The sequence below is a fragment of the Folsomia candida genome, unplaced genomic scaffold (genome assembly GCF_002217175.1).
Source record: "Folsomia candida strain VU population unplaced genomic scaffold, ASM221717v1 Fcan01_Sc018, whole genome shotgun sequence".
In the NCBI taxonomy this organism is placed as follows: domain Eukaryota; kingdom Metazoa; phylum Arthropoda; class Collembola; order Entomobryomorpha; family Isotomidae; genus Folsomia; species Folsomia candida.
In genome coordinates this window covers 1,949,039-1,973,245 of record NW_019091210.1, presented here as the reverse complement: position 1 = coordinate 1,973,245, position 24,207 = coordinate 1,949,039, and the positions used below count along the sequence as shown (strand labels likewise).

The 24,207-nt window shown below is 36.0% G+C and overlaps 2 protein-coding genes across 3 annotated transcripts; both read right to left on the bottom strand.

The window, feature by feature from the left end:
• Nucleotides 1–1,274: 1,274 nt before the first annotated feature.
• On the bottom strand, nucleotides 1,275–3,894 carry LOC110857245 (DNA-binding protein RFX2). The gene is made up of 8 exons (XM_022105861.2): nucleotides 3,879–3,894; nucleotides 3,254–3,396; nucleotides 3,023–3,057; nucleotides 2,924–2,950; nucleotides 2,735–2,845; nucleotides 2,531–2,661; nucleotides 2,252–2,428; nucleotides 1,275–1,723 (listed from the first exon to the last, which is right to left on the bottom strand). Exons 3-8 carry the CDS (start codon nucleotides 3,027–3,029, stop codon nucleotides 1,481–1,483), a joined length of 696 nt encoding a protein of 231 aa, XP_021961553.1. The 5' UTR covers nucleotides 3,030–3,057; nucleotides 3,254–3,396; nucleotides 3,879–3,894; the 3' UTR covers nucleotides 1,275–1,480.
• Nucleotides 3,895–11,992: 8,098 nt separating this feature from the next.
• Nucleotides 11,993–24,118, bottom strand: LOC110857229 (structural maintenance of chromosomes flexible hinge domain-containing protein 1). Of its 2 annotated transcripts, XM_035857641.1 has the most exons (11): nucleotides 23,968–24,118; nucleotides 23,467–23,882; nucleotides 17,861–19,357; nucleotides 17,163–17,762; nucleotides 16,972–17,067; nucleotides 16,538–16,882; nucleotides 16,324–16,468; nucleotides 16,124–16,238; nucleotides 13,379–16,058; nucleotides 13,165–13,229; nucleotides 12,715–12,882 (listed from the first exon to the last, which is right to left on the bottom strand). In XM_035857641.1, the coding sequence occupies exons 2-11, from the start codon at nucleotides 23,873–23,875 to the stop codon at nucleotides 12,859–12,861; spliced, it is 5,976 nt and encodes a 1,991-aa protein (XP_035713534.1). In that variant the 5' UTR covers nucleotides 23,876–23,882; nucleotides 23,968–24,118; the 3' UTR covers nucleotides 12,715–12,858. The 2 variants fall into 2 exon arrangements, with proteins under 2 accessions (XP_021961534.2, XP_035713534.1); XM_022105842.2 differs by lacking the exon at nucleotides 13,165–13,229 and having other exon boundaries at nucleotides 11,993–12,882.
• Between the last annotated feature and the right edge of the window lie 89 nt (nucleotides 24,119–24,207).

Genomic DNA, 24,207 nt, shown 5'->3' with positions numbered 1-24,207 from the left:
TTAACACCCATTTTAATAGTAATGGATCCGAAACACGTACACTTTACTGAATTTTCTGCCGCCGCCATGTATGCAGACCGCATCGCTTTCCAGCCAACATCCGTTGAACTACAAACGGTTTTATATTTTCTAAGAAAAGAGTATCGTAACGTGACCTGTAATATTGTTAAGGAAATATTTTATCAGCGTAATATAATTTGGCAATTTAAATATTTTGGGTCGGAGGGATTATACCGTTGTTTACAATGGATAAGTGCAGATGGACTTTTCCTCGTGTACTCAGATCGTTATAAGTTCGTGGATGAATTTAGTGTTCGAAATCATCCCGTCGTCACACAGGATGGTATTGGAGCTTTAGAAAATCTTTTGATTGCTTTCCAGCTGTATTTGCTCTTGGGTGGGATTGCAGTTTTAAGGTTCCTTGGAGAATTAGTGTATCCTAAGGTATCCGTTAATTATAAAATTGATATTGTGTTACTAAAATTAAGAAGTTTGATTAAGTACTTTTATTTAAAATTTAGTAATTTCTCATTAAAACGAAATTTCTACAGAAACTTGCACATCATTGTTACATCTTTAAACAAACAGGTATTAGATTTAGATTGTTTATTGTTAATATGTTCCGAAATATATGGGACAGGTTTGTAATGAAATGTAGGAGGAGTTTTCTTGTAAAAGATGAGAAATATAATTAAGGTGAATTATTTTAAATTTTGTAAATTTAATTGGATTAAGCAAAGTGAAGAAACTGAAGATTTTAGTAATTTAAATATACATTTGAAAGTAAAGAAATAAATATGTCTGTAGATGTTGTCCAACACAACTTAGGATAATGCAAATATACGTGGGCAAAGAGAGCTATGAATACTTTTTCACTATTTCACCGTACTTACTGTCCATCCAATCGGCTAGTACACCTCATTTACATAATCGCAGGGTTTAGCCATGTCGCTGAAAATTTTTAACGTGGCTAAACCCTGCGATTATGCAAATTGGATAGACAGTAGGGCTTTAATTTTTTAAATCTTTTACCTAAACAAATCTGCGAAAACAGGATTTGAAAAATGCTTCTGAATAAAAATTTTTATGATTAAAAATGATTGTTAATGGCATATCTGTCATTCATAAAAAACCATGATAGGGATTGGTTTTTTACTTTTTTTAGAAAACCTTAACACGAATTGGTATGATATTTTTATGCAGTCTTATTTATAAAATGTAAAGCCAAAATAAAATGTGTGGAATTAAATGAAAAATTTTAAGTGTTACAATAATTTGGCAAAATCAATTGATTATCATCTGGGCTTTATTGTGTACTTATTTACAAAATTCCGTCCAAATATTTGCCCTAATTATATTTCCGATGTTACCCAATAACGCCTGGTACTTCCATTATGATACAATTTATTACATACCAAATATAAATATTGTGTAGTATGTCTTGATCTAAATTCCGTGTAAATTGATGATTTTCCACGTTTTATTGCAAGTCCATCGATTTTATTTTTTGGCGAACACCAAGGTAACAAGATGTCGAATTGGGTTGGCGATCCTTCCGCTGAATGCTGAGGCCGGGAAACAAGGTAAACATCTTCTTCCCAAACCAGATAGGAATTCCGGGAACGGAACCAGATGCCAGGCAATGTTCGGAATACTGTTCGTAAAATCCTCCTTTTGGAATTTTACTGCCTTCGGAGGCTTCGCAGTTGTCCAATATCCATTTCTGAAAGGGGAAAAAAAAATATTTAAGTTTACTAGACTTTAAAATATTTTGTGGGAATAATGAATAATATTATGGTAGAAATTTTATTAATAGACCCTTTTTTAAGAATTTTCGCAGTGCTTTGAATTTGCACTGATGGCTCAGTTTTTGAGTGATTTCAAAAATTGGAACGGTTTTGAAAACTTTGGACAGCAGCAAAAATTATGAAATTCAAATTTTTGAAATCACTCAAAAACTGAGCCATCAGTGCAAATTCAAAGCACTGCGAAAATTCTTAAAAAAGGGTCTATTAATAAAATTTCTACCATAGTAAGGAATAGATAATGTTAACTTTTCAGGGGAATTTTACTTGCATATAGTAAGCAAATCTTAATTGCAAAAGAAATAGAGATAATAGAGAACAATTCAGTACAGGATGAACGGTAATAAATTTGTTCTCTAATTTTGGTTAAGAAATAAGTACTGAAATTAGTGTCTACAACTAGGCAAGTCAGAGATGAAAATGTGTTAAAAAAATAATTATCTTACGCAGCACTTTCTCGATTCCTCTAGCCCAGCCAAGTATTTCGTTCGGTAGAAAGTGCTTGCATCAATAGATTCTTGTTCGGATTTATTTCTACCTTTCTTGGATTTCTTAACTGCGGATGGAATCTGAGATATATTTAGTCGTGAGGGGGTTTTATGTCGCAGGAAGTCTGCACCACTCTAAAATAGGAAACAAGGTTGGGTTTCCTTAAAAACTTAATTTTGTGTTTTTGGTAATTTACTAATTAATATATTTTTTAAATTTTACTAATTAATTTTTACCTCCAAAGACTGCTCATGACCGTAGGGATCCTGACTTATCATTGGCATCAGATATTCTGGATTTCCTACAGAATTAAAATCACTTCCGGTTTGTCCTCCACTTTGGCTAGTGCTCGTCTCGTAATAGAAATCTAGAGGACAGATTTAATTAGTATGTTAATTAATTTGCGCACAAATTTACATTTTGACAATTTAATTATTTACCTCGTCTGGTTTCAAATGAAGTTTCGTTCGGCCCTGATTTTCGTACATTCTTAAAATATTGGAGCGCGTGAAGACGTTCGATGGCGGCGGAAATTTGTTTGTCTAGATCGCCTAAGAAAATTTATTATAAATTAATCACAGAAAATCATATTGTAATTTGTAAAGGAAAATCGGTAATTATAATGTTACCATTATCCAGATAGGAATTAAGAGATTCTGTAAAGAAATAATTTTATACAAAGTGGAATTAAAGTACGAAAACAAATATTGTAAAACATGACACCTTACCAGCCATGATTTTCAAATGGAGGTGAACGCAATTTCTGCAAAAAAGTTACGATTATGATTTAAAATAAAACAAATAACCTCAAACTAGGAAGGACAAAACTGTAGTTAATATTTCAAATTGGAGGAAGAAAGAAATCCACGGGGAAAAAATGGGAATTATCAAAACGGGACAAAATACTTGTGGATGAGTACTTATGCACATCTTGATAAAAATAAGAAAACACGAGTTACCTTTTTAAGTCTGGGATAACTTGTTTAAATGATGACTAAATTAATTGTGGAGTTAAATGTTTATTTAAGAAAGTAATTCGCAGGTGATGAAAAAGCCGAGTTTTTTTATCCCGCAGAAATAGTGATGGTGGTGGTGGAAGAATCTGATGGAACAAAGGAAACGCTATGAAATTAATGGAAATGTTGTATGTTTTTCCTTTTATTGTACATATCTTACTATTTTTAGTATAAAATGAAGTTTTTTAAATAGTGATGTATATAATTTAATGCATATTTTGGAAAATTATTTACACATGTTAATATAATAATACTTTAATTTGTAAAGGAAGGTACCGTCATTCATATCGAAATTGAGAGCTCTTGGAAATGATTTATTTTATGTTTTTTATATAAAAAAAATCCTGATAGAGTAGTGTGTGTAGTATCGTGACGACAAATAACCGGTTTCAATTAGAATTGCAAACCGAATTCAAATATTCAAGAGGAAAGATATCGTTTCAAATTTGATATTGGGAATCAAGCAAGCTAATCAGTCTTTCATAAATAGTTGGTAATAATAATTTCAGAAAAAGTTTCTTCACAAACCGGAAAATATGATAAAAGAATTGCATAATTAAAAGCTTACCTGTCACAATTTTCAATTAGGCTTCAATCCACAAACTTTAGTAATTTTCTAAACAAAACGTTACTATTGGATGTATTTAATTTACTACGGGAAATAACCTCACAGGTTAAAAGAAAAAAACTGTCCCCTCTCAACCGTAGAAAGGGTAGCTAAAATATTTCTACTTGTATTTATTAATAAATACACAGGCCTAGTGTGCGTCAATGCGAGGAATGGCACCCTTCTTCCAAGAACTCGGGTACCCTACGCCAAAGTTTTGGGTTCTTGTATCGGTAAAAAATATTGTACTTATCCGACTAAATAACCCTTTCTATCAGCTAGAATTGTAATACTTGTAATGGACTTTGGGTAACTTCGCATCCGAAATAAATTTTGATATTCAATACCCAAATCAACCTTCAACATCCTAAAAGCATATTATGCGTCTTGGTTATTCAGTTTAAATTTGTTAAATTTGCAAGCACAGTTTGAAAAAATTTTGGTTGTTGTCGAGCAATCGTCTAGACAGTCTAGACTAGACTCCATAATCTGCACTGTTGGAAACATTATAATTTCATCGGCATCCATCGGGAACAGTCCAGATTACTCGGTTGGTCGCAGACAAAAATTTAAAATTTTTAAAGGTGATGGCATTCGCCAATATGATTTTGTATCCACCCCATGAGCCCTCGTAGTATTTATATGCCAGGAGACCGGAATATGTAAAAATTTCAAAAAAATTGAATGGTTCAAAATTAGTTAAAAATAATTAAAAATGTTTATAGTAGTGCAATTTTTCATTTTTGTACGTTTTAATTGAATTTAGTGATTAAAATACCGTTGTATTGTTCGACGTGAAGGTTGTATTGATCCCTCAATGCAGTTTAAGTGGGAAGGAAAGACAAAGGGCTGTTCATGAAATACGAACTTTTTGTTATTATTAAAAGATTTAAAAAACGCTATAAATAGTAAACAAATATTTATTTTAAATTAAGGGGAGTGGTTAAAGTGGGTGTGGTTGGGGCAAAATGAGATTCCTGCTTTGAACTGTCACATTTTCATGTAAATTTGTTGTGTGACATATATTTTGAGGAAAACATATCAGAACACACAGTTTATATGGTAATATGCATCGTAAGTAAGTATATTATAAAATTCCGGTTTTTTGCATTGGTATATTATTTCCATCTACATATCTGTTTATTTCACTTACTTTTAATTATGCATTATTTTTTAATTTATCAACACACAATACTACGGTTTTTATGGCATTTCTATTTTACATTAATCTCAATGTTTATACTCGATATAATAAGTATGATATAACCTAAAACCTTCACAATAATGATACATGGAAAAATCGGATATCATTTCATTTCAATGATTTCAAACTTTCCCATTGTTGACACACTCCCGTGCATAGGTCATTAAATGGATTGGGAGCCTACCTTGGACAGAGAGTGTGTCAAGGTTTGATACCAGGACTTGTAGAGTTTAAATACAGAACCTTCCCAATCCGGCTAATTTTCATTTGATTTATGTTTGCAGGTTCTGACGGATAGACAATTGTTTATTTCACCATACAAAACATGAAACTTAACTCCAATTAAAATAATCTACTTCGCGGATTGTATTTGAAAGACTTACTATGAGCTTTACCACCCATAGCAGTTGGATCATCGACCCGAGCAAAAGTCTTTATGTACAATTTTGCAATACTCAACGCATTGAATTCGTTAATCTCTTTTGATCCGTTTATTATAATTCTTAAAATGTTATCCAACGTTTCTGGTTTCGTTCCCGTTCTCCCACTATCTTGGACCCTAGTTAAATACGAAAACCCTCTTTCACATACGGCTGTCCCGAAAGGTATGACAAGTATCATTTCAACAAAATCAATAACTCTTTGAGTTATGGACAACTTTCCATCTCGATTTTTCAAAACCATGGGCCAGAAAACCACAGGTTCAACTTTCATATTGTATACGTAGTAAGGGGTTGTCAAAATTTGGTGTTTCACAATAACGATATCGTTATAAATTAATTGACATTCGTCACTCCCAATATTAAAGAATTTACATAGTATTACGAAATTCTCATTATCAGAATATTCTACCAAAATCGATCCTCGTCTGATTTCCTCAAAATAGGAACTGTTACCAACCAAAACAAAATTATCATGTACCGGAAATTCATATGAGTACGCTGAGAAATTGTGTTCTGCCGCTTCATAAATATCAGAAATATTCACAGGTTGAATTTCATATTTATCTGGTTCCTCACATTCCTGCATCGGCGCTTTCTCATTAGCTTGTAGGACAATCATATCTTCAGCTTCCAAAGATAGGTCCCCTTCCCGCTGATCGAATAAATTGAATGCTTTCAATTCTGCTAAGTTAAAGTAATGATCCAATTCGTGTATCATACTTGCATACAATGTTGAACGGACTTCAGATAATTTAAAGCTTTCCGAGGAATCAATTAGCTTTTGCCCTAGATACAAGACCTCAGGACATGATTCATACTGAATAAGTGTACATGTGCCAATCTCGCATATTCCTGGACATGAACATTTACTCAAAAAACCCGCCAAAAAGGTGCCTGGCTTCTTGGCAAGGATGTCGAAACTATCTTTTCCTTGTTGAACTGTTTTCGATTTTCCAACTAAACTTGATGGTTCAGTTTGAAATGATAAGCTTATCCTCTGATGAACAGACAAATAATCCGATGCTTCATATTTAGTAGCCATCCAGGATTTGTCCAATAATAAAGTATTGATTACTAAGGCCGACGCTTGCGCTGCTCGAGTGAAGCTTGGATCAATTGAAATCGCTTTTGTATCTATTACTAATGCCAAGTAGTCCTCTTTAATGGCATACAGAGCTCTGTATTCAGACGACGCCCACCTTACATCGAAATAATATTTTATACGTCTGAGCTTCCCCACATCTAGATTGGTAGCTGTATCCACAAGATGTTGCCATCTTTTGCTGCCACGAGACATGTAAAATATGTAAAACTTATTAATACTTTTTTCGAAGGTTTTGAAGTGATCTCCAATTGTCGCAGTTGTTTTGAGAATGGCTCGACGGATGGATAACTGTGTCTTATGAGCTAAGCATTGGATTGCTGGTATTTCTCGACCAAGTTTCTTTACCAGCTCTCTCCAAAACGATTGATACTTTCCAACCATACAGGCGGCTCCATCACTACTATAACTGACCATTTTATCTAGTACATATGTTCTAAACCCATTAGCAATTCCATCGTCTTGTTCAACTTTCGACCAAAAACTTTCAAACATTTTATACGACTTTTCCCCGTCTGCTAATTCTATTAATCTGTATAAGTAACTGATTGGGTACCCATCCTCAAGTGTCTGGAAATACACGATTAAATATGGGACATTTCGTTTGTCAGTAGTTCCGTCGACCAGAATGGCAAATCTTTTATTATCGTTTACAAGATTTGTAAGAAGGATATTATGGAAATACTCTGCAATAGTGCGAGAAATTACTTACGAGTCACCAGTGTAGCGGATCACGTGCCATTTGAAAATTTCCAAAAATCCCTTAAGCTTTTGGCAACCGTTATGAATGAAGGTGGAAAGTATATGCCTGTCGTTAATTTGGTTTTCGAAATCCTTATCAAGCTAACCGACAATGCAGAGGCAGAATTGCAGCGAAAATTTGAATCTACCGCGGCCTCCATAATGCTGACGGTTATTAAAGGAAAACTCGCCTCACTGCGAGGTAGCTTGGCATGTCTTGAGAACCAGGAAACTTCGGGTGTCCATCGAATTTCGGAGTTGACAAATTCGGTGAATTCCTTAGTGGAAATTTCGATATATTTTACTGATCCCAACTGCATCCTATTTAAACAGTATTGGATCGCGGCACCAATTTTTCTTCAAATATACGTCGTTGCATCATCAATTATTGGGATCGCGGGAGGAACCCGAGGCTATAGTAACCATAATCTTGGCGAGTTGGCAAGTACGATGACAAAAACCCTGGACGGGATGGAAAGAAACTGTATCGCGGCCCGACTTAGGGGTACCCATCTGAGGGTCCAATCCGAGGGACGTCTTTACTGCTCACAGCAGTTTGATCTAGAAGTTTTCGCTGACTACGTAAGAACCGATATAAGTTATGAGATTATGCATAAAAACGATGTCCCTTTAGTTCTAAAACCGGTGTATTATCGAAATCTTCTATAATATTGGAGATTTCATTAAAAATAGGTTTGTAATGTAAACTTTTGCTTATCATAACCCATTGGAAGGACACGTTCATATTTTACCACACAAAAACTATTTCACGAATATAGGGATACGAAGAAAGCTATGAATTCAGTCAATGAGCACCTATGTAAATTATGAAAAGCATTGGGATACTGTATTTTTTACTTTATGGAGCCTCGTGGAAATATTTAGATTATATGCACCTTACTCTATTATTTACCTAGACTTTAAATTATATGTAAATAAATGGGCCATATTTACAGATTAATTAGAAATATTACAAATATTTAACTAATATAATTTGCAGGGATTTGGCTTTGCCCGACTTTTACAAAAATTACCAACTGTCCGGTGACCCATTGGAATATTTGGCAGTCACTGTCTGGGACAACTGGGATACTCGACAAGATGTGATGTTGGTGGAAAGAACTTTTAGTAGGGATCAAATTGACAATCAACCTGGCAACTCGTGGATTCCTCGTGTTCATGGTACCCAAGAAGGTTACAAAGCATTAGAACTCTACCGTCGAGACGTTGTTAAAGTGACTCAAGAATTTTTTGGAAACGTGAGAAGGTTTGGTAGTGAGTAAGCGGTGCAAGCTAATCAGTCCGAGACATTAGGTGATGAAATAAACACCATAAATGTACCGGAGAAATCAATAAATATTAATTTATACATATATACTGGGTAACTTGAAACTGAGATTGAATAAATGTAGCTCTCTATAAAAACTTCGATATCAATAAAAATATGTGCCAGAAGTAAATACTTAATGCTTTCCCAAAAATAAGTATTCATGCCTATATTTATTGTGATATATTTATATTTTGTCATAGTTCACAAATGCAATACATATCTATACATCAATACATATATGTCAATTGATTCATATCGCATTTGAATACGATTTTTTTGTAGCTTATAAATATTTAGAAGGATTTTAGTCTAGCTCGAGATTACTCTACCCGTAAACTATCTAGGGTGAGTTATGCAAAATTCTGGCCATGATCTTGATCCATGATTATTTACATACCACTTGTAAAATACATTGCATGCATTTTATGAATATGTTATCTCTCTGCTGTTGTTACTCACTGTCAAAAACCCTCTATTTTAAGTAAATGGTTTGCATTTTTTCGCAAAAGTTAGTATGGGTTTTCAAGATATTGCTTAAAAATATTACATAACTGTAGTAGCTGTATTTGAAGACGTAATTATTAGTATCATGTTTATTAATTACTCACTGTCATGATTCCATACTATATTTCTCTGAATGCACAATTTCACAATGTCTAACTTCGTGTCCCCAAGTATTTATTTCATCATCTCTACAAGGATCATCACGGTAATAGCTAATACTCCAATTGTAAAGGCGACCGCTACCATCCCCCAATGGATCGTGACCACCCAGAACGTCATCTTGTACAGGGTTGGGTGACAATAATTTTGCGACCAAGGTTCGTAACTGACATCGCCATGTGATCTATAAATTATTACCGCGGATGCGACCAACCAAGAAAAAAATGCCGTGGTGAAATTCATCATCGCAATGACGGCAGTTTCTTTAAAGGTTGCAGTAAAAACTTTCCCGACCATTATAGCTGCCCCACCTAAACTGAGGAGGAGCGTAATCAATCCTGCAGAAAGTAATAACCCCGCAATATTTTCTCGGTGTGGACAATAATTGGCGCGATCGGCGTAAATTCCCCAAATAGTGAGCATGGCAATGGAGAGAGCGAAGAAAATAATGGCGGCGGTTAGGATGAGCCAGAAATATTCAAACTTTGCGGGGGAAATGACGCTTTTGGTAGATTTCTTTTCAAACTTCGGTACCAATTCAGAACGACGAGATGCGATGGGGGGTCCTGGGTTTGGTGCGGTAATTAAGACTACGGTAGTATTTTGGGGTGTAGGTGGGGAAGAAATTTGTTGATCAACGTTTATCACCTCACCATGTCCAAGACCCATCCTGCAAAAGATGATGATAAAAAAGGTTTAAATTTTCTCGTTAAATTAGTTTTATAAGCGGATAATAAATCAATTACTTTGAATTCAATATTTTAAAAATATATGTTGACAAAATATGTTACTTTTTGAATTGTATCAAATATATGAACAGAGGTACGTTAAGCTCTGGTACATATGTGATACATAATATTAAAAACAAAATTGATAAAATACAAAAAGATTAGCTGTTTCACAAGGTGGATTAGTAGGGATGATTTATTCGTTGTTGTTTGCTGGAATTGTTTATTTTTCATAAAAATCCATATGACACTGCACGATTTGTAATTTATCAGAAATATGACGGGTTTAACTTGTTTTTTTAACGTAGAAATTTGCGGGGTTTCAAATCAACAAAATACTAGGATCTTATGTCGGTTGTTCAGTATTTCTACCGGGTTAAAAAACTCATTGGATATCTTTAAAGAAAAGTATGGTTCGTTGCGGAAACCTATTATGCAATATTATATTACTAACTAATTTTTAAATTAAATTTCAATTTTTTTAAGTCTTTTGGGAAAGACTGTTATGATTTTGATTGATATTCACTTGGTAAATCAGGTAAATAAATTAATACAAATGACTTTAATGATAAGCAGACGTAATGAGGCAGGCGTTATCACTTGATATAATCTGGACTAAATATAACATTGCGTCAAATGAGAGGATCAACTTGATTAGTTAAGTAAATAGTTCTACGTAATGTTCCCACAACTTCCACGCCACTGATTCGATTTACTGCTTAAGCTAAGTATGCTCGTGGTGCTTTTTCACTCGGTGAAATTCTGAGTGAAAAAATAGAGGTATGAAAAGTCCCCAGTGGAATGAAAAAATGAGTTTCGCCGAAGATTTCCCTCACTGTTTCACTCGGTGGTATGCAGGTCAGTTTGACTTAAAAGCATGAAGACTGTTCAAAGTGAGACATTCAACCGCAAGTTATGAAAACTGAAATATTTTATTGAATTCAAAATGCTTAAAAACGATCACAATTATGGACTCCAGTGACAATTTTGATGAAGAATTAATTTTACTTTCTGCTACGACTCTTTTTTGCAACACCAAGAATCAAAATTAACTGATTTGTTTGATAGTCACTTAGGCTTGACACTTCCACACTTTTAATTTGATGTTATCTTGCCATTTTAGATTTTGCAAATATGTATTAGTTAATTTTTTTGTAAATTTTTACAATTTTCGAATAATAAAATGTATGAAATACTTTAAATAATGTGCAAAAAACAAATTTGGGGCGAAAAGATGCAAAATCTATGATATTTCACTCAACTTTTCACGCAACATTCCACCAAGAAGTGGTGCATTTTCACTGCAGCGGAGAGTGGAAAAAACGATTTCGGTAAATATTTATTAAAAGTTGGTAAATATTCAATATCGCGCGGTGTATAACTTCTCTACCAAAAGTATACCGAGCAATATTGATGTCATTACCAAGCGCGGTAGAGTCATATATAGACACCGAACGGTAATGATTCATTATCAAACTTCTGAGAGTGTATGTGTATTAGATATATCATTTATCTATCCGTTAGTTATTCGTAACACAAACACATTAACACATTTATGATTACTGCCCAAAAACATTCGTAACTTCCAAACCGTTCCACTGAAATTTCAAAAAATACGAAATTTCAAAAGTTCCAGATTGCTATTATATATGATAGAGCAACTATCTGGGACCAATAATATGCTAAAATTATTCAAATCAGAGCAAAATTAGATTTTTAAGCACATGAAAACAGGCGTTTTTCACAGCTTTTTTCGATGGAGCGGACGTAATTGGTGCCTTGGCATCTAACCATTCCATGGTTATCCACCACTCACCTAGGGCTACTAAATATACCTAGGGCATCACGAAGTCATACTTGCATGTTGATGTAATAGTGCCAATAAAGTAAATTTCATTGTTTATTATCATCCATAAAGTAATTCAACAAATTAAAATAATTATATACACATTACAAAACCTGACTTTGGCTTCGGTTCGTAACGTAACCTATTTGGAAACGCTTAGTTTCGTCTCGCCCTCTTAGGCATTACTTGGTCACCTTGTCCTTCCATCAATCTAGTCCGCGGTGCAGAATTTTTCTCAAGGGTTGATAAAGCTCCTAATCTTTCCAAAAGCTCCTTCCGTTCTTCTTGCCATTGTTGAAGCTCGGCCTTAACCTGATCATAATCCTCTCGTAGCTTCTCAAGCCTTGCTCGATCCGTCCTTTCAACTCCTTCAACCTCTTCCATTTTCTTCTTTAGAATGGGTAACCTTCTTAACTGTGCACGAATCTGACTTAACTCTGCACAAGGAGCCAATCCAAACCATAGCGGAATCCTATCAGGCATACGGGTTTGCCTTCCACCGATTATTCCGTCACCCATGAGGCGCCTCCCATCCCGTGTGAGGATTGTTGGACAATTAAACCTCCCCGTGTTGTATTTTTTCATGAACTCGATAGCCGTTGGTAGATCGTCCATGATTATTGTATCGCCCAGAATTTTGTTGAACACTTTCCTCGTCGATGCTGTAGCTAAGGGGTTGGTGAAGTCCAGCAGAGTGTGAGCATAGACTGGATTACCAGGTCCGGATAAAACATGTTTGGCAGGCGGGCGATCCTTAACAATATCCAGTAGCATAAATTGCTCTTTACGATTACGAGCTTCCAGTTCGCGACCTTTCTCCGCCGTTTCTGTAACGATGACAGTCAATTTATTTTGCAAATACCATGAAAGAAGGCGTTGAAGATTTAGATCCTCGGAGATACCGCCACCTATAATATAAATAATTTTTCGTTATATTACACAAGTCTATAAATTAATAGTGCAACATAACTGTTTGATTACATGCTGCAAAATTTCACAACCCGCCAACAATAACCTGACAACATTCATGCTTCCAAACAACACATGAAAAAAAACATTGTTGATGGGTTAAGAATGATTGGTGGTACTTTACATGTGAGATTACTTAATTTTTTAATCCTATAAATAAGGTGTGGTATTTATATTGCAGATTTTGGATTACGTAGTGAAAAGTTTAAATTGAATTTCACCTCGCCAATGTTAATCCTAAGTTGGCACGTGACTTTCGCGCGAAAAAATCTTGTCCAATAGTATTCTATAATTATATAGGTAATGAGGGTAAATATTCACCTGCTCCAAACGCATCCAAATTTAAACATAAAATTAAACCTTCTGATGGTATCCATATTTTTAATGGATTAAATTTGGCAGGTAATACATAATATTAATGTAATTATTACCTACCTCCAAGTTTTATTTCCGCTAACAGGCCAATCCGTCCTAAAACATCACTCTCACCTGCGCCGAGTCCTGGGGTAATATTGGATTTAGATTTCGTCTTCCTTCTTCCCTCTTCTAATCTATTCTCGTCTGCTTTTAGACATGCTTCTCGTTCAGTTACATCTTTGGATGTTTTCAAGGTTTCAACAAAACCTGGAGACGAAATCGCCATTATGCTTTCCGTCTCCTGTCTCACATTACCCCTCATTCTTTCTATAGTAGTCTGTATAGTTTTGATGGTATTTCCAACTAATTTGAGGCTTTCGTCATGACCTGTAATTTTCCTGTCCAAAGTTTCTATTTTCTCCTGGAATTTACGGCTCTCAGCAAGTTGTTTGGGATCGTTAAAAAATTTGAATTCTAACGCATACACAAATTCTAAATTGTTTGTTGTCAAATTTAGGGTAAAGCGAATCTCATGTTTAGAAAAGTTTGGCAACTCCAGACCTGCCAAGACCACCAATCTGGGGATGATTGCACACCCATTAATAAAATGTATAGGGGATAACAGATTGACCTGGTTTTCCAAGTTTTCTAGTTCTATCCCGCTAGGAAAGTCTATTCTGACAAATCCCTTCAGCAAATTCATATTCTCGCCATTTGAAGAATTTTCACCTTCATTAACAACATTTCCATATTGATCGGCGAGTACGAGTTTTAGATTGGCGACAATAATTCGATTCTCCTCGTTTTCGGGATTATTCGATACTGACCGGTCACCAGGATCTTCCACTGGTTTAAGGGAATGAACCCGTCCAGCACATATCTTAAGGGGATGCATAAACGTTTCTGAAATTTGTACGGACCCATTTCTGTATACAAATTTTGCTTCATAATTTCCTGCTTTGGTTGGCACTTGGTCAAATCTATAGACACCCTGGTGTACACTGCTAGCCGGGATGGGATCCATAGGTGTGGATGAAATTCCATTTACTGGCGTAAGATGCAGTGAGAGATGTTCCTTATCCGCCGACGCATATTTAGTTTCATCTTCTGATAGCAAAGTAACCGTCAAAAAGTTAAAACTGGACCCAGCCTCGTATTCAAAGTGCTCCAATCCACTCTCATCGACGATTTCAAGTTGATATGGAACATCTGGTCGGCAAGTGACGTGGAAGTGACAAATATCTGAAATTATTTGACCGTCGACAGTTGCCCTAACCTGGACGTAAATCGGTTTTCCATAACATTTTCCGCCACAATCCTTAATATTTACCACGCAAGGGGGACCACGACTTGGTCTGGATTTTTCGTTCACGGCTAATTCAATGGATCCAAAATCTGCAATCCCATCCTTGGAAGAAACAACGCGCTCATTCTCAATCTTGTCGACCCCCTGTGTTGTTAATTTGTGAACAAAATTCACTTCTATTGGTACCATCGGCGTAGTAAAATTATTAGATGCATCCATAAAACTGGCCGAAATTCGAACTTGTGATCCATTCGGAGTAGTAAAGGTCCCTCGTTGTAGTTGCTTCTGGTCATTAATTACAAATGCAAGTTGCTTTGGAGAACCTGCGACCACGGACAATTTTACAGCACCAGATAAAGTTTGCCTAAAGGTAACCGTTAAAATAATTTCTCCTAGGGGTAGGTGACTCCCCATAGTTGCGAATTGGATGTCAGAAATTAGAAATGATCCTCCTTCTTCCATATCTTCACAAAGGGTACTAAATTTCACAATAAATCCATTCGCTGAAACATTTACATATGTGAACAACTCTTCCGTGCAGAAACTTGTGTAAATATTGTTGTATCGGTCCGTAATTTTTACAATTGCATCCGGCACTTTTTCACCCATCCGATATTGGACGACGTCTCGGGAATTATTGCTCCCTATAAATGACACGCTCAAGCTGTTAGGTTCCAATGGTAAGGAAGTCAAGTAGAAGGTATGTTGTAGTTGTTCGTCAAATCCGAGTATTGTCACTTCTGTAGTAAATGGATCCTTGTCGATGGTCCGTTTTGGGACTTTGAATATTGGCAAGTTTCCACTTTCTAGGATTGCAGGACGGCTTGAACTCTTGGACCAATTAACGCTGAGTTTGTGCTTACTGGCGTCAAACAAAATTTTTCTTCCCATACCATCATACAGTTCCCAGCTTAGGTGCAACTCATCCATAATTTTGGCAGTCTGAAAGGATTCATGACCAATTTCTACAATTTCTTCTTCATCCTTACTTGTGCGTCGATAAACTCGAAGCACTTCTGGTCTTGTGCTCCGCGTAATTGTGATCGGAACTGATATAGGCTCAATATTGCTGTACAGGTCGTACGATACCTTACAAAGCAAATTGACTTGACCAACTGCAGGTGTTTTAAAATCATCCAGACAAATTGCGTCATCCATCTCGTTGGGCTTGGCATCTGTTGCGTGTAACATTCTGTCAAAGAGAAATTGGCCGTCAGACATTCTGTAAATTTTACATTTAAGCTTGATGGGATTCTTGTCATTTTTAAGAATGACGTTATCCGCACAATCGAGGACTCGACAAGATAAGCTGGGCTTGCATCTATTTTCGATTTGAACAGATTCTTGTAGACACACGATTTTTTCTGGTACACCTGGATGAAACCGGATTTTTGAGGAGCGACATTTCTTCGAAATGTTGTTGAGCATTAACTCCACGTACATCTGGGTTTCCTGGAAACACAATAGAAAACAGGTAACCCTTTTGTTGTGGAAATCCACACATATATTTATCATACTCTGAACTCCGCCCCATCTAACGAGCCCATCGTTACAACATCGCTGATTACTAGGGTATCTCCATCAATGAGTAATTCCCCATTTGTTGCGGTAAGATTAAAATCAGGGTATGTTCTGCCCAAAATCATTCAACATGTAATGTGTATACACATATGTAATATACGTTACTGCAAGCTATAATACCACTTTGACAACTTACTTGGTTGGAACTAAAGAAATTACAAGTTTGCTAGACAAAATTGTCAATTCATCCTTCAAATCTGATGCTGAGGCTATATTTTCATTACAATCTTTAAACGATAGCATAACTTTAAAGCTTTTCCCAATACGAAGCTCGTCATCACCTATGTATACACAGAAATCAAAGGAAATTTTTTTCCAAATGGTCCGGTAATACAAGTGTCGATACCTACCGAATTCCTCAATCTCAAATTTATGCGGACATCCAGCAACGACAGAATACCTAATTTCGTAACACGGCAATGGTATTCTGGTTTTCCCATCCTTTAATATTCTCCTCCCATTTAAATTCTCTTCTATTTCATAGTCTGGCTCAATTTCAAATCGCTCTCGTGATGAAGAGGATGTCCCTCTTGAACTAATATTTCTTGATCGTGATGGGAACGTTTCGGTGTCTCTTGTAGGGGTCCTGGTCGCTTGGGCAGACTCAATGGTCTGGTTGACAGACTGACTGGAAATGTATGCATAAAATGTAATGACATAATCACCTATTTCTGAGTAGTCCGTCTTCTTCAAATCTGGATGTGTATCAGATAGGAAAATAATTATGGATTGGAGATTTTGAATGACAAAGTTTAAATAATATCACGATTAATTTCACACTTACCAAAGGTAGTGAAATAATACCCATTGGGTTTTTTTCCTGGTGTTGCATAAGAACAGGCCCCTCCAGTTTCAAGCAATTCTTTAGAGTTATTGCTATCTAATAAAATAATTTTAAACCAATTTTGTGTTTTAAACGAAACGGATGTTCATTTAAGTTTATGTGAGTAGACAATTAAGTTAAAGTAAACTAACGAATTTTATGGATCCGATAAACCACAAACATCTTTTTATGCTTTGGTCTATAGAACGGTAGATATCCATTTACCGAAGTCTCATCATTTACTTTGACTATGTCAAGTGCAAACGATTTGAAAAGAATGCCATCAGATCGTATTTTGCATCCATTTTGAAACTTGGGACCTGGATCTTGAATAACTTTAAATTTTAGCTTTAGGTTGTCCGCCAACTCCTTGATCATCGTTTCTACGCTTGGTGAAGGAACCTTATTGTCAATCAGGGACATTGAGTGTCGACTAATTTTAGTGTCCTCTCCATTATCGGCATAATAAGGGACAGGCTGGAGTTCAATATCGACAAATGAAACGGGTGCATAAACTTCGTTGAGAGGTCGCCTATTCGAATTATCCGCATTCCGGTCTTTGTAACAATGCTCGGCTTGGACGTAGAACGATTTAATCCTCCCTACCATCATGCATTTTCCATTTAATTTCACTGCATTTCCAACTTGCAGTGTTATTCCCAAATCCTCCCAATTTGCGGACCCATATTGGTAGTAAGTAAATGTACCAGATTTGGTGCGAAATTTGCTTGTAACGGGATGCTTTGCGGAATCTGAAATTTGATTGGTGTTAATTTTCAAGATACATTAGCACACTTTTTCTAATTTGGTCATTTCCTAAATTATATATTGCTGTAACAATTTTACTCACCTACTAAGATTTTGGAATAGCGTACTTCCATGTCATATTCTTGACTATCCATCAACCAATTTTCAAAATTCTTTTTAACATCGTTCCTCACATCACGATCCTGTTTCAAAATACCTCCGTGACATTTAATTCGTTGAAATGTCGACTGCTGTGAATGAATCAACTTCTCATTAAACATCTCAGATAGTGTTGTCGTCGTCGTAAGATTGAGCTTATTATCCGTGATTCCACAAATGTCTCCTGTGTAAAACAAGGACCCTGATATGCGCCCATACGCTTTGCACAGCTTGTGGGTATTTTTGACCCGCTCGGGAAGGCTGCACCAGGGTAAAGCATCCAATTTCGTGCAAGGAATTAATCTTCCGTTCCACCAGACATGAAAAAATCCATTGTTAACGTGTCGGTAATTGTTGTCCTCAAACAGTTCAACAGTCTCTTCAAAGATGGCCTCACTTTCCTCAATACTCCTGGCACAATTTTTCGAGCTTCTTTCCAACATAGGATGTGTTTCTCGGTCATACTGAAATGGGTGATATCGAATAATGCCTCCAATCTTGGATGTTTGGTTCATTGCTCCATTAATGTGTTGGGACTTAGAAACTTCAAAGGTAAACAGAAACGGGTCAGGCGCCGCTGTGCGAACGAATCTTGACTCCAAATCTAAATTGTTTTCTGTCATGTCACGTAGTTTAAGAAGTGACACTTGCTTTCCTTTCGAGTCGAATCGACTCACTACGATATCGATGAGGTTGTCATTATTCGACGCTTTTCCAGTATTTCCATCTCGTCCGTGGAGATAATAATGGTAAATGTGGGCCAACTGTTTTTCAATGCTTGGTTTAATATCGGCACTATTGTCTGTCCGTTGAAGGAGTTCCAGCGGAGAATTATCATCGCCTTTTTCGAATTTCTGGATCACAATATGGGTGAAACTTGGTTTTTTGGTTTCCATCGTTTTAATAAAGTTTTTCAGGACTGGAGAAGCTGTAGTGTCCCTGATTTCTCCTAGGTTACCCGTCCGAATCAGGACATCCCAGGCATCATCGCTCTTCAGGGCTTCCATTTTTTCCATATCTGCACGCGAGTAAAGAATCTCATATACGTTTTTGCTTTCTGTCCTCTTCGAAATAATTCTGGCCTCGCCACCCAACCAGAAGACAGCCTGTTTTAACCCTGCTCCAAATTTACTAATGTTGGAGTTGAGATACATTGGGTGAATTTCCTCATTCCTGACTTCGTCACCACTTTCCTGCGTTGCGAGTTGTGTGGGTAATCCGGAAACATCATCAGGCCGCGAGTCCTTTGGTGCTTTGAATCTTAAGCTCTTCTTAAGTGTCGTTGAATTCATCCCACAACCATTATCTAATACAGCTAGAAAAGATTTTATACCATTGTTATGAAATTGGATTTCGATTATCCTCCTCCCGTGGTTATGAGCTGTGGCGGTGAGAGAATTGTCGACCAATTCTGCGATAGCGAATGCAGCCAAGTTGTGCTCTGCAAGAATAAAAAAATGTTCGTGTTGATTGATAGCCCGACCTAGGGTGTGCTAAGTGTCTATCTAATAGTTAGCAAATATTATGAACTAGAGGATTACCCGTGTGCAGTGTACGCTATTTGGCATAAACAAGGTCCCGAAAAACGGGAAATCTTAGTGACGCTTTGTGCGATAAAAGGGATTAAATACATATTCTTGCACAACATTTCCATCACCGCTTCGCTAAATAATTGTTGAATTTATAATGGAAAACCCCACCTTCTGCTTTATAAACCACTACTATATTCGCACTATATTTCATAATCTCAAATTCATATTCCCAATCATTGTTCACTATAACTTTAAAATAACTTAATTGGGCGGAGTGGTGATGCAAATATTGTACAAGAATCTATTCCCTTGTATCGCACAAAGCGTCACTAAGATTTCCCGTTTTTGGGGACCTTGTTTATTTATAACTTATAATTGAGCAATTGTTTTGCGTTGACAAGTTGTCCGTGACAACATGCGACTTTTATGTCTAATAATTCTAATGCAAAAACAGCACAGTCTCATTATCGATAAAAATTGCTTATTTCTGAACCGATTTTGCTCATGTCGGTCTTGGAATGTTCGTAAGCACTTGCTGTAACAAATTCAAACAATTTGTGATTGTGCGGTTGTCCAGTTTAGAGCGATAAATAGAAAAGTGAGTCCGAGCGCACATTTTTGCCCATAATTTGAGTAAAAATGAAAAATTTGCAAAACCGTCTGCTCCATCGTTTTTAAATTGCATAAGAGTGATCTGGGTCCAAATTTGATCAAAATCGGTTGACATTTTCTTTTCAAAATTCTTAAATGTAGCATTTTTGGGGTGGGGTGACTGCTTACTTAGTGATTTTTTTGGTTGTTTGGTATTTGCGTCACTAAGAAAAAAGGCATGCCGAAAATTATTCCTTTTTGCCGTAAATGCCTTTTTCAATGCCGGATTGCCGTAAACCGTGCCTTTTTGGCGTAAACGTACCGTAAATGCCGTAAATTAAAATCTATGGTCAAATTGTGCGACACCTCAACCATGTTAAAATAAAAGTTGATTATTTTCCTAAAATTAATTTATAATATAAAATACACTTATGAATATCTATAATAATTCGGATAATACTAAAAGTAAGTATTTAATATTGAAAAATAAGTAGATTCTAGGAAATTTAATATAAATTTTTATCAGGTTTTTTTAAATTTAAAATCGTTGACACATAATACGTAGATATACGTATTTATACATTCAACACAATTATGACTGGAATATAACAAGCTTTATAATTTAGATAAGTTAACTAATATACACTAATTTTAATTGTGATAGTTTTAAATTGTACTTAACTCTTCCAATGATTTTTTTGCTTTTAATACAAGTATCAGTAAACAATAACCATCTTTTCTTACCTTTCATCAAACTATACATAAAGGAAACTATTTATTGACCAGTACATCAAGTAAACTACTTTGCATGGAAGTACTGTGTCATTTTGCCCCATTTTTTGAAAAAGGCATTTACGGCATTTACGGCAAAAAGGCATCAATTTTTTCGCGGCAATTATGGCATTTACGGCACGTTTACGGCAGGCATGCCTTTATGCCCTAGAGTACACTCCCGTGTGGCACACGGGAGTGTACTCTAGATAATTCTGGGCAAAATAGACTGGGTTAAATGGGGTGGGGAAAATGGTTTTTTCCGCCCACCTAACAAACTCCCCGGTGGGGAAAATGGACCAAATGGAGAAAACAGTAAATCGGGGTAAAATGAGTCCGTATCGCATGTTTTAATTAAATCATGATTTAGTTCAATGAATTCAGAGGGAATTAGACAATTAGTGAATCAATTAGTTCGAACAACATCATAGCTTGATTGGTAAAAACTAACCTTAATATATTGCAGGATGTAAGGTTAATGGCAGTTGAGGTTTAACATACGTAGACAAATAGCGAATAATATTAATATTATTGATAATTTCGGGAAGAAAGGATAATTTCTTAATTGCAATGTGGACCTATAACTAATACGCTTTGGTGACACTGTTAAATATATGTACCTAAGTAGGTATAACACTACTTCCGGTACAGTGGATCACATAAAAAAGTATTATCTAAAATTAGCTGACAATTATAAATTTAAGTAACTGTGAATTCTAAAATCAATCGGTTTGTGAAAAAACATCAAAAAATAAATTTTCTAACATTGATAGGTAGGCTGCCACATACTCTAACCTTTCAGACCCATTTTCCCCAAAACCCACCCATTTTGCCCATTTTATTCTATTTTTTCTATCCACGTTCACTTGCTGGATGTGTATATGAAAGGTATAGTATGTCAGCAGACACTCCAATGTTAAATAAAAATGCTCGTGTGGCGAAACCTTACAAGATAGAAAGATAAGGTAAAAGAACTTTATGACCGTCTCCCAAATCTAGGTATAGGGCACGCATACCGTTTTTCGAAATTTTGAAACGTTTTTGAAATATGCACCAAAACGTTTTGTTTTACAAAATAACACTAAATACCACCGTAAATGATTTAGGCCAAAGATTAAAAAAAACCAGCGACAGGGTTATATCCACAGGTGGAATAGCTACAAATTTTAGTCGGAAATTTTTTTCATATCATGCCTCCTTTTGGCGCGAAAATTCAAAATGTCGATTTTCGGGTCGTGTCATTCTGACAAGGGTAGCATGAACAAGATTGACTTTTTGAAGATATTGCAACTAGATAATTATTCCTCAGAGCTATGTGGTATTTCCTCTCATAAACCATTTTTCGAAATGCAGCTTGTGTCTGGCGCTAAGTTCAAAGCTTTGAAAATTTTCGCAATTTCGGCTGCAAATTTCTTACCAATACTACAGCCAAGATGTTACATTCTAGCGACCGAAGCAAAGTGGGACCGTCTTTGGAATGGCCCACCTTAGATTTCTCCTATTTACAACTTATTCGAAATCGACCTGGTTTTTGAGCTATGGCGGGATATCCAAAATTCGACTTTTAATGGGCATAATCGTGGGATATAACGTACTTAGTGTTAAAAAATAGTTCTTTTCCGCGGTTTTACCGCATAACTTGTCCATTTAACCCAGTGGGCTGGGGATTAAGCTCAAAAGGTGGGTAAAGTAAAACCCTGTCTTACACTGTGTAAGAATCTTACACAGTGTAACAATAGCGTAGTCTCGGTCTATCTGTATGTTTCACCTTCACCCGTCTACAAACTCCACAACCACACGTGTGTGGTTGAGGATGCACGCATTCGCTCTGGGATTTTTAAAACTTTAAGGCTAATGGATTTCAGGTTAACGAATTTGTGGTTAACCGATTTCAAGTTTACTGGTTTTATGTTGACGTGATTTTGGCTGACCGTATTTTATTCCATGTTGATATGCATTTCAGCGTTTGGGAATGGCAATCATCAAATTTAAATGAATCTGTTGCTTAATTTGGTTGACGGCTTTAAGGTTGACGGATTTAAGCAATTATGAATCAGATTTTGGGTGGATTTTAGGCAGATAGAATTTAGTTTAACGGGTTTTAGGTTCACGGACATGTGTTTAACCAATTTTAGGTTTACTTATTTTATGTTGACTGATTTCTGATTGGCTTTTGTTGCCACGTGTGTGTGCTATCCTTCAATGCTATCGCTTTATAATACATTGAAGGGATGCGTTCCAGACAGACGGACGGAGAATGGACTAATCTTACATAAAGAGAATGAAGGAGAGCTTTCCACGTGGTGAAAAGAGTGAAGTAATATTTGGTTGCATAGGTATGTATCAAGCCATATATTTTATCTACACTTTTCATTAAATGTTTGTTAAACCGGTCGCACGTCTCTCGTATCTAATCTAGATCTATTGTTTCAATAATATCAATTTGGCTCTACTCCACTCCACTCAACTCCACAACCATTCTCACAATAAGCGATTTTGCGAGTGCAATGCATTAACCTAATTTTCAGTATTAATATCGACTACTTAATCAAAGAAAACCAGTTCTTTGCTCTTTTCTGATCTAAGGTAGTAAATAATTCCTTAACGCAAGAAATCATCCATAAATCAATCAATAAGTATAGGCGCATTCTTTTACCTTCCGACCCATAAAACTTCCCCTCCTGATTTGTTACCGCACGCGTGTGTGGAAGTATCCTGCTTCTGTGCTCGTACACATATCCAGGCGGAAGCTCACTCTGGTTGCGGTCAAATAACACTAAGCAGTCGTTATTTTCCAGCCTTGCAACATTCTCGTCATCAATCCGGATATAATCGGCGTCATAAATGTCGAAATTTGTGTTGTCACTGACTAGATTTTCTGCTAGAACAGCGCCGATCGCTTTCTTTAGCTTGACCAAGGATGCTAAGTTATTACCAGTAATGGCAACATTGTTAACAGGATGGCTTGGCTGTTGGGATTGTTTTCCTTTCAAGATCGTCTTCCGAAGGTCGGTCACGTATAGTTGGATAACCTTCTGGTTGTCCTTGCTATTTCTTGCTGACATATTTGACCTTACAATAATTTATATATTTGTATTACGATTTATAGTGTTTTATTTGTAAATAAGGTTAATGTAGAATTAATAAGGAAACTGACCGATTATGTAATGGAAATAATCCTTCTACTTTTATAAGGAATATATTTGTCTTTATACCATCGGCTTCAATTGGATTGAAAAACGCTGTGTTTGAAATAATATTTAGTAAATGTTTTTATACTGATTGGAATAAACGTGTGGTGGACTGAGCTTAGCCACTGCTGGTAAGTCAATGAGGTGGCAATGATAAAACGGAGTTATTAAATTATACGCAACAGACATACAACTACTCAACTCTA

What these genes read in the sequence shown, in the direction of transcription:
- LOC110857245 (XM_022105861.2), bottom strand. An exon ending in TAATTCCTATCTGGATAATG is followed by an intron (nt 2,846 to 2,923) that starts GTAACATTATAA and finishes AAATTTTCTTAG; the next exon opens with GCGATCTAGACAAACAAATT. An exon ending in TTCATTTGAAACCAGACGAG is followed by an intron (nt 2,662 to 2,734) that starts GTAAATAATTAA and finishes TCTGTCCTCTAG; the next exon opens with ATTTCTATTACGAGACGAGC.
- LOC110857229 (XM_022105842.2), bottom strand. Translation starts at nt 23,875, where the DNA reads ATGTCAGCAAGAAATAGCAAGGACAACCAGAAGGTTATCCAACTATAC. An exon ending in GTATTATTTCACTACCTTTG is followed by an intron (nt 16,883 to 16,971) that starts GTAAGTGTGAAA and finishes ATACACATCCAG; the next exon opens with ATTTGAAGAAGACGGACTAC. An exon ending in TAGATGGGGCGGAGTTCAGA is followed by an intron (nt 16,059 to 16,123) that starts GTATGATAAATA and finishes TTGTGTTTCCAG; the next exon opens with GAAACCCAGATGTACGTGGA.